This window comes from Saccostrea cucullata, unplaced genomic scaffold (genome assembly GCF_032062105.1).
Source record: "Saccostrea cucullata isolate Sc308-1 unplaced genomic scaffold, CSIRO_AGI_Scuc_v1 ctg657, whole genome shotgun sequence".
Classification (NCBI taxonomy): Eukaryota; Metazoa; Mollusca; class Bivalvia; order Ostreida; family Ostreidae; genus Saccostrea; species Saccostrea cuccullata.
The window spans coordinates 76439-87500 of NW_026919188.1; the positions used below are offsets into that span (position 1 = coordinate 76439).

Sequence of the window (11062 nt, forward strand, 5' to 3'; positions counted from 1 at the left end):
GTAATCTTATTCAATTTATGAAATGTATAAAGCACTTGTAACACTTAAAGGTGAAAAGAAATATATATATATATATAGAGAGAGAGAGAGAGAATCCCATGCAGAAGGACACCGCGCGCTAAACGGGACACCCCTCGCAATGCAAAAATCACATCGATCCCGATATTTATAAAAAAAAAATCTTATGAGACAGCAATCACTCACCAACACACACGCACGTCTCTTTATTCCCTATAACTGTTACGATCACAGGTACTTGTGCCAAGTTTGACATTTTTTTTTCAAAAATTATATTTATTACACTTATTCATCATGTGTACAATATGAAAAAAGTCAAAATGAAAATGTGAAAAAAATACCCCACTATACATAATAAGGGAGATAGTGGGTTTTTTTTTGTAACGTGGAGCGATTGTTTTGGGGTTTTGACGATTTTTTATATATTGTACACATGATGAATAAGTGTAATACATATAATTTTTGAAAAAAGCCTTCGGCTCACAAGTACCTGTGGTTACGATATAAAAAAAACACCATGTATTTTCTGTATCACCGAAAAATTTCATTGAGAAATAAATTTAGATACGCCAAGAAACGTAAACTTGTTTTTAAAAACGTTTATTCCTTTCATAAACATTGATGAAAAAATATACGTTCCCTTCTTCCGTGCGAGCTGATTTTAAAATTTTTACGTTTTTGAATAGTTTATTTAAAATGTTTTAAGGTCTAAGTTTTCATTGTTTACACAATATATCTTAGTTATGATGTACAGTAAATAGGCAATCAAAGGACAATGCTTTATATACCGTACCTTAAATAGAAACTTTCTTTGAATTTATACCTCAAATTGAAACTGTCTTTTAACTTCTTATTTTTGTAAAAATTAAATCACAATTAAAAACACATAATGCACATTAACTTTTCAAATTTCAGACCTGTACCCTGTTTCAAAACAGCATTTGTATACAAGGACCGCTACTATGATCTAAAAAAGTGGTTTATGTACCGTTGTATAATTTAATCAAAGAGATGGTCTCCTTTTTTTGTTCTTGTCTCTTTTTATTATATGTACACTAAAAGGTGTTTTACTTTTCTGTGCGAAATTACAGTTTCAGTAAAATTTTGTGGAAATCTATTTGAAACTGAATGAATACTAGACTGTATATTTTTAATAACGGCAGGCCCTTAGGGAGCCATTTCAATTTGGGGGGGGGGGGGGCTATAATTTTTTCAGTTGTGGGTACTTTCAACCATGCACCAAAATTTCCTTCACAAGCAACGCAATTTTTTTAAGGCCACGAACGGTCATCTATTCACCTTAAAACAATAGCTAATTAACTTGATACCTTATAAGCTTTTCACATTTGATCGATTTTCTTATCCAATAATGAACTAATACATCCAACATACGTTAATGCTTTTTGTATGAGGCGATGTATTTTTTAAAACGTACCTTTATAGTTTGAGCTTTTTTCACTGAAAATATTTAGGAGTTATTACCTCAGAACATACCAAACATATTTAAATCATAAAAAACCCATTTTAATGGAATGTCCCCAAACAACTGGTTTAAAAGTGACTTCAGAAAAAAAAATAATTAAAAAAAAAACTACTCAACCAAAAAAAGGGGATGTCTTCAATCCAACTTCGCCGTTGGGGAGTTTCTGACAACTTGTGTATTCAAATTTTCTTCATCAAACATAATACACTGCCTTATTCTTTTGCCATATAATGTACGAATTTGACTTAGCTGCAGATCTGTAGCTCTCCGACATAATATATTGATAGACCGGGGAGCTACAGTGCCACCCATTCAAAAAAAAAATGTATATTTCTTGCGCACAAAAAAGTGCGCTCGGTTCTTGATTTATTTCTCCATGTTTTTAAATTGTTATCTCAAAAAATTACTAACCGTATGTTCCGAATATATTCTTTCACTGTTTTCACAACCAAACATTCCCCATAATTGTTGTTAATAGTCCTCCTGGCTCTGATATTGTTATCATCGAACATTTCGCTTATTTAAACAACCATTTTGGTTTCAAAGATAATTCAGTCCAATATGCTTCGTTCAGATGTCAAATCCTAGAGAAATTTTTCGACATCTTTTTTTTTGCAGTTGAGATAAGAATTTGGAAGAATTAATCAAGAAATGAGCGCACTTTTTTGTGCACAATAAATACACAGTTTTTTGAATGGGTGGCACTGTAGCTCTCCGGACTATCAATATATTATTTAGGAGAGTACAGATTTGCAGCTAGAATTTGACTATGCTGCAACAATTTAAAAAGAGTGTATGTGTGTGTGGAGGTTCGGGGGGGGGGGGGGGGGGGGGGTTTCACATCAACCAAACTTGTAAGAGATTTATTATCACGCTCCAATCCACATTTTTAGAAGATATGTTTTTGCATAGAGCAGATTAATATTTGATTTGAGTTATGCAAGTTTTTGTAGAGTGTTTCGGTTATTTAGAAGCATCATCAGGGGTCACGGACATAAATCATGGTGTTATTTTTAGGTGAGACCGGGTTATCTCGTCACCTATATTCTTGTGTTTGCTGTAAGCTATTATTGGTTGAGAATTAAATAAAGTTTTGTATTTTGGATTTCAAAAAATTTCAGAATTCGTTTTTTATCTTTAACTTTTTTTTATCAATAAGCAGCGGTTGTGTCAACATCCATCTTCTTAACCCAATAACACTCACCTTTTGCAAAATAATTTTGGCGGCCGAGCTCGAACGTGGCATAATCCGGTCTTTTTATTCGGAGAATTCTTTTTGCCGGGTCTTCAACCCTCTCTTTTTACACACATTTTAAATTCGACAGTTCACCGAAGGCTGGCTATCGGGGTAAATGATTAACTATGGGTGAAAATTAAAAAGGCTAAATACGTTTTAAATTATAGTATATACTTTTCGAAAAAAAAGTAGCGCCTATAATTAAGAGCAGTAATTACTATATGTGCATAGATCTCTCACTCGCTCTTCTCTCTCTCTCTCACTCGACTCTCTCTCTCTCTCTCTGAAAAAAAAATATCCATGTATATCGAATGTTCCTTTTAATATTAAGACTTCTTAACATGAATTCAAATTTAAGCATTTGTAAATTGCTAAGAAAACAAATATGCAGCATCTTTAATTTAGTCATATATATACATCGTTTTAATCGCTGTTCCAGTGCTAGCAATGTTCATGTCCAATTACGTATATAACATTAAGTTAAAAACTTGAACAAAATTATATGAATAAATTTATTTACTAAACTGTAATAATATCATATACCTATTAAAAAAATGTCCAGATCAACTTTCAAATTTTTGTTACGCTTTGAAATTCAATTTTATTTCTTGTTTACAAAATGCAGTCAACAAAAATTACTTACACAATAGAAATAAAAAGCAATTTGTGAAATGTTACCAAATAATAGAAAAAAGAGCCTTGAAACATATACCAAGAAAAAACGGCAGTCATATTTCATTTTGGTTGGCAATGGTTGCCAAGGTTTTTATACCACAGAGAGCCTTCAAAGTAACACTCTGTATAACTAAATCTGATCCTACCTTTTAAAAAAAGCACATTTCGTCATAACTAATGATCAATTTTATAAGATGTCAGTGCGCTCCAAGTTTTCCCATTTGAAAAAATTCAGATTAGATTCTTTAAATAGAGCATTGCTATGGAAATAAACAGAAAATATATGCTTAAAAACCTAAAAAATATTTTCTTTCCTTGGATACGTACCCTTAAATGTAGATTCCCAAAACTTTTATGATTGATATTTATTAACAGCTAATTTGACTTTTAATTTTGACTATCATCCAATCTCTAAGTAGATGCAAGAAGTTGGCACACAGGGTTTAATATTGATATAAAGTTCACAAAATCGAACATTTTCCCTTCTTGGTAACCATAACAACAGTGTTGTTTTATTCATCAAATTTTATCAATATATGATATTCAACTTCAGTTCTAATAGATAAGTACTATTCAAGCTGAGTCCTTTAATTTGTTTCTTGATTAAATGGCAATTTAATTCTTAATGCAGCAAAAAATAATTCACTTTTAAGCACTGGTACTTTGTTTCCATGGTAACACTGCAAAGTAGTAATTATACCCAATTTTTCTTATGGTTTTGGTGTTGCAAGGTCCTAAGGATGCATATTTGCCAGTCTTGAATTTTCATGTTTTTCCTCAAGACAGTAGGATTAACCCAATCTTAGTTACTGGTTTTGCATGGTTACACTGTGTTACCATGGCAACCATAAAAGTTATTTATAGAATAATATTGCTTATACTTATATACTTAAGGTCAAACATTTTCATTGTTTTTCTTAAGTCGTTGATTGAGTTTGAGCATGTAACACCTACTATTAGTGAATACAGAGTGTTTTTCAGCATATTTCATTATTTTAAATGTATTCCAAAAGTACCCTTGGATACCACTTACTTAGAGATATAATCTAAACAGTTTCTTTACATTATAAGTGACATCAAGGTGTCCTGTTTTTGTGAGAATGGTTTGTTTGCTTTTTCTAGTTTTTATTATGCCACAGTCAAGATTTAAAGTGGCTGAAAATCTCGATTTTCAAACTTTTCCGGCTGTTGCCATAGCAACCGAGACACATAGCAACGAAATTTTGTTTGATATTTGTTTCTGGTGTCAGGTACTACGCATGGGGAAAGTTTCATCAAAATTGGTGACCATGCGTGGCAACGAAGTTTAAGTGGTTACAGAGAATGGCTATAAAAGCTTTTTACAAACTTGCATGTCCTTTCACACAATTTGTCCAGTAATTCATGAAAATATAAGTATAAATGCTATTCATGGGAAAATGTTAATACAAGTTTTCTGTCCTTACTTAGAACTTTAAATTCCACGATATACTTGCATAATAAGTAACTAATGATAATGTTTATTTCAAATTTATGCATACTGTTTCAGATGTTCCTAACTAATGTTTCACTTTCATTACTCAGCCCTTATAAAGGTTTACATCTACATACCAGTGGGATATGTTTTCTTCTCAGATGGGTTTTAATTTTCTTGTCAATCCTCTGGAAACATTCTTCTGCAGTATAAGATGGATGATCTACAACATAAAAAGAATCAAGATAATTGTAGGTTTTATATAAGACTGAAAACTAACATCCCACAGAAAGAATGATAACATGCATGTACAAGTACTGATAGTCATCAATGCCTTATTTTCACACATATTTTTTGTCAAAGGGTATCATTTAACTTTCCAACAATGTTTAGAGCCATCATGTCCTGTTGACAATAAAATAATCCTCCAAAGTCACATTGAGAAAAAAGACAAGCCATTCAGATCACAGTATGACATTTTAATAATTTTAAGAAGGCATCTCAAAGTGGAAAATCCTATCAGACACACAAAATATATTCCAAGAGCTGAATCCCAAAACACAGGGATTCAAACTTTTCACTTAAACTCTTGAATATGATCCACTTTGGAAGATGTTCAAACCATTGACCAAACAACAAACAATTTTCCTGAACAATTTCCTATTTCAAAGGACACATTTTTGTATGTTTGTAAGAATTTTGCCAGATTTACTGGCATCCCTCTTCTCTCCCTTACATTTCCTTTTGTCTGTGGTATTTTCTGTTGTCCTCTCCACCATCTGGAAGTCGCCCTCCACTTCCTCTTCCTCCTCAGTGATGGTTTCTGGGATTGATCTTCCACTGATGATTCTTTCTTGCTCCTCCTCTGAACTGTTTACAAAGCTGTTCCAAGCCTGTAAAGAGAGAGAACCACCTCTCGATGATCCTTCATAAACCAGATTTGTCAATTGTAAGGAAATATCTTCTTTGTTTATTCAACAACACATGAAAAGCGTGATGCCCACAATTACATTCTTTTGTTTACACCATGGATAGCACCTGGCCTGTGAATTAATGATTTCAGTCTTTTTTAATTTTGCTTGTGCACAGCAACAATCTTATCATATACAGAATATTTATTTTATTCAAATCCTATAAGGAATTCACACATTTCTTATAAAAAAGTACCTTAAAAATATGCTATTAACATTTTGTAGCAAAACAAACTAGCAAAGTAGAATAATTTCTCTAGATGACATTCTAAGGAACACCTGCCCTGCTGTATATATTCATTTTGAATTTTTAAAAATGCATGAATGTGCAATACAAACTAGATAAAAGAATTAAGAAATTTCAATTGCTAGTGCTTAAAATCAGTAGTGTTTCCATCATCTCTATCAGTTGCACAACTTCTCCAAGTTACTCAGGATTTAAATTATTTTTAAATGCTTGAATTTTTTTTACCTGCATCTTTTCTTTTTCATTAAAAAGCTCTGCAAATGCTGAAATGGTTGGCTCAAAAATATCAAAGTCTAGCTCAAATGAGTCCTCTTTTTCTGCCATGTTCAAAAGTTGTTTCACTGAAAAAGAGAGAGAGAGATATTGAGTAACAAATAAAACTGAATGGAATCTGTCAGGGGTCCTGAATGGCAACTAGTTGATGCAAGACCCCTGACATTGTGAGATTGCAAGCACTGTGAACCATATATATACCGGCCTTATAAAATCAAAGTACTGAGACAGTACTGAAAGGCAGGGTCAAAATAATCTTCATGCTATATTTCACAAATGTGATTTTTTTAAAGAGTTTTGCTAGCAACTTAATTTTTATTATCAACATACTAAAAACAAAACTGTAAATTGGTATATCTTCATGTTTTTCATTTACTTTGAAGTACATGTACATGTTGAAAATTCAATAATTACTACGTCTAGAAGACGTGACCCCATCTAAAAATTGCAAAACTAAAATTTAAACATACAATTGTCAACACGACGAGCTTTGCCAGCCCCCATTCTTTTCCTGCCCATGGCGTTAATGCTGCTGGATGATCCATGGTAACCTGCTCTTCTACCTCGCCTTAACTTTCTCTGTTTGTTTATGACATTCTCTTCCTCTTCACTTTCCAGAGTATTCTCCAGTTGTCTGCAAAGAACGTCGTGATGTAAAAAAGAAATGAACATCTATGCATACAGTAGTTACTTTTACTTTCCTAAACATGGTATTTGATGTTAGGATTTTAAATGAAAACAAATACATAAGATTTTATTGATCAAATTAAAGTGATTTAAAAAAAATATATAGTTGTACATTAGTCAAATATACAGCTGACAAACACTGTTTCTTCTATACAATCATGTACAACACTGCCCATACTGACACTTGGCACTAAGGTCACTATACTATATATACACCCAAGCCACTATGTCAGTGTATAAGCCTAGTGCATGAAAAAATGTATGTCAAGGTCACCTCATCAGACACTCCATTCGTGGCATTTTGCAGCATTCTCTAAACATTTCTTAGCAACACCTACTTTTCTAATGTCACTTACAAAATATTTTGATAAGAAAAGGTTTCACTCAATGAACATATTGAAATTTTCCGTCTTCCTTGAGCTAAACTGCCAGTAACAATATTTTATGTGAAAATTTGCATTGTTAATCACTCACTCAAGCTCATCTTCGATATATCCAAAGTGAAAAAGATCTCTATTATTCTTTGTAACCCCCATTATCCTTAAAAGTAGCTGCAGGAAATTAATAAACTATTGTTGATAACAACAGTCGAGTTGCTTCCAAAATGAAAATATTGCGTCACGAAGGTTCAATTTTTCATTCAAAATCCCAAACCCGACTCTTGTTTATTCGATCCCGATCAAATAAATTTTGTTAAATTTTCATTAAACCCATTCCCTTTTAATTCGTTCCCGTAAATTATTAAACAAGGAAGTGTGGTTTGGCTCAAAGTATTTTTCTATACATTTTGGATTTTTTTTTTAAATTATAATTTGATCTTTGCAAATTTCTACAATTTTTTTTAATATCGACATAATTTATGTCTGTGATTCCAGAAAATAGATTATGAAAATTCATCATTGATGCTGAAATTAATATCTTCTGCAAAAAAACCCCAATGCTACCTACCATCCTAGCTGCAATAATGTAGCCCTTTCCGATATCTTTAATCTGATGTCCCCTCCCCCCTCCCCCCCAAAAAGGGGAGACGGCTACATTATTGCAGCTACAGGGACGTAGCATCCGGGGGGGATAGGGGGGAAATTTTGCATTGTTTAATACCCCAACATTACCTTTACTATAGTAAATGCATTGAAATGATGTTTGCCCCCCCCCCACTTTTTACTATAGTATAGTGATATCAAGGATTGTAGGGAAAAAATTGGAAGTGATAGTAAGTTGGCTTCGAAAAAGTTGGCCACAAATAAATTTTGTTAAACACCCCCCCCCCCCCCCCCCCCCCCCACGTAAAATAGGATTTTGAGTTTGGCAAACTTTTAATTTTGGATTTTTTTTTTTTTTTTTTGCTTGTCAACTTTTTCAGGTGGGTGAAAAAAAAATTTCTGTGGTTGGCCCCCCCCACTTTCAAAAACGATGCTACGTTATTGCAGCTACCTACCGCCCAGAGTTATCATCCTGAATCAAGAGAGCGCAAACAACCACTATTTTAAAGTTACATGGCCTCATCAAACCACTGGTATGATTTTTAAAATCTTTTTAAAATATTTTTGAAGAACTTGCTAATCCAATTTCAACTTGGCTTGATGAAAATCATCTAAGAATGCAGGGGGAGATTCAACAGGATCAAGGTCCACTGGCAGCTGCTTTATTTATTTTGAGAGATACCATGGTACTACCGAGTATCTTACAACATTAGCTAACTAATAAATTTCTTTGACATGCCTGCCTGACAATGTAAGCTATAGTGTATATATGTAAATTCATCATGTATCTTTTGCTCATATTTGTAGACAACAAAAATTTAGAAATGTCTTCTGAATATTGGACTAAAAAGTCAGAATGATCACAATTACATTTTGGTGTTCAGTCATGTTTGTTTGTCAGTGGCCAGACGCTTTAGCTGGGGGGGGGGGGGGGGGCTATAAGACAGATAAAAATTATTGGTTATGAATTTGTCAACCAAGTGTTGTTGTAGTTAACATGGTTGAGGTCAATCTGTTATAAAAGAAAACAAGTAGTCCACGGGATACACTGTTCATGCTAATTAAGAGAGAAACAAGAGGACAGGCCCATGGCCACATCGCTCACATGAGCACTTTATTTGAAAAGCTTTAACGCATGTGGTCCAAACATACCCCTAAAATGCAGAAGGGGGAATGGTTTTAATTAACTTGAATCTATAAAAGATGCTTAAATATTTCTTTGACTTACTGTGGCTTTTTTCCCTATAAGTTTGAACTTTCAAATTTGCCGCACCCTTTTCCCGGGGGTCATGATTAGATCAATTTGAATCTATATACACTACATGAGGACGCTTCCTTATAATTATGACCAATCATGGCTTTGTTGTTCTTGAGAAGAAGATTTTTAAAGATTTTTCCGATATATCCCTATGTAAAACTTTGATCGTCCATTGTGGCCCCACCCAACCCCCGTGGGTCATGATTTGAACAAATTTGAATCTACACTACCTGAAGATGCTTCCACATTAGTTTCATTTTTTCCTATCCAGTGGTTTTAGAGAAAAAGAGTTTTAAAACATACCACCAAATTTTCACTATTTCTTAATTATGTCCCCTTGAATAAGGGTGTGTCCCTTTATTGAACAAACTGGAATCCCCTTCACCCAAGGATGTTTTGTGGCAAGATTGGTTGAATTTCTTAGTGTAATTATACTTTAAAATTGGCCCTGGTCTAAAAAATAATACAGGCTATTCTTCAAATTTTGAAAATCCAAAATTTTGCAAAATGAAAAGCATCAAAACATTTTACCCAACATTTTGTCAAGGCATTTTACCTTAATTATAAACAACCATTTCTATTGGTCATCTACGAAAAATTAAAGACAAGGATTTTGACCTTATAAACAACAACTGGCATAAAGATGGAACGCGTTATTTATTTTTTGTCATTGGTCATCTACAAATAAAATTTAAGTTTACTTAATGTAAACCAATTTGAAAATACATGTAGGTTTGTAAACTATAGTTTACAGTCGATAAACCTAGTTATCTGAAACTAAATTTTTGTGAATTTGACGTGCCATACATGTAGGTCGTTAAAAAAGTTAACAGGTTATCTTTTTAGAAGAAAATGTTAATCAACAACGATGCTTTCAGTTCCAATCTTTTCACAAGTTTTTGATATTCATTTTATGTACATAACAAATTTTAGAAAGATAGACTTAAGACTGAGGACAACTTTCAATCTGCGACCAAAGTGAAGCAGCTTCCATCGGGCCCAATTGAATTACAGCATTATTTTGATCAACTTGAAAATAAATATTCTCTTCTGTAAGGAATAAAAAAACATTAGTATAATCACCCCCACCCCAATCGAACCATTGCAACGTCATGCCATGGTGGCGCTCCAGAAGTTTATGACACAATGACATGATGTCATAATACATTTGTTTTGCAAAAGGAGGAGAAGGTGAGTGTTTATTAGCTAAATCAGTTTCTACCAAGTTATTCTTTAAAAAGTCGCCTTTTAAAGACGAACAAATATTGGCAATTTGAGGTAATAAAACGCTTAATAATGAGATACTTTTAAAAAAAATAAATCCCCTTAAAATTATATGCTTTTATCCTAATTTATGTAGGCCTATCACAGTATAGGCAATTATATATTTATCGTGACGTCATAATAATGTGACGTCTCAGAGGTCTTTGACGATGACCTAATGACATCACAATATCATTTGCTTTGCAACCAAAACAAAAGAAAGGTGTACAATGTGAGTATTATAAATTTGAAGTATTCAGCAAATTTACGAATTGGTTTTCTTACTGTTAAAAAATACCGCTGTTTTCTTTCTCGGGGAGGACCTGCTGGCAATACTGGCTTTTTATTAATTTGAGTTGAGTGTTTTCAGTACATCCCTGCAATTATAAAAGGCGCAAGACATTAGCACCGTACGGTCTTTATCTGAGTACCATATAGGATATTAAAATATAGCTCACCCCCTTAAATATGCATCAACTGCATATACAAACACATTTAGTATCCAGCGAATAAC

General features: G+C 33.1%; 1 protein-coding gene across 2 annotated transcripts in view; it reads right to left on the minus strand.

Moving 5' to 3' along the window:
- LOC134282083 (R3H domain-containing protein 4-like) overlaps positions 1–11062 on the minus strand; it is a 74987-nt gene that overhangs the window by 2568 nt on the left and 61357 nt on the right. Inside the window, exons 2-6 of one of the 2 annotated variants that reach the window (XM_062764538.1) lie at positions 7519–7634; positions 6828–6991; positions 6310–6425; positions 5603–5759; positions 5004–5089 (exon numbers count right to left, since the gene is read on the minus strand). In XM_062764538.1, coding sequence (XP_062620522.1) covers positions 5004–5089; positions 5603–5759; positions 6310–6425; positions 6828–6991; positions 7519–7580 — 585 coding nt within the window. In that variant the 5' untranslated portion in view covers positions 7581–7634. Of the gene's footprint in view, positions 1–5003; positions 5090–5602; positions 5760–6309; positions 6426–6827; positions 6992–7518; positions 7685–11062 lie in introns of those variants that run through there. The other variant, XM_062764532.1, reaches the window with a different exon arrangement.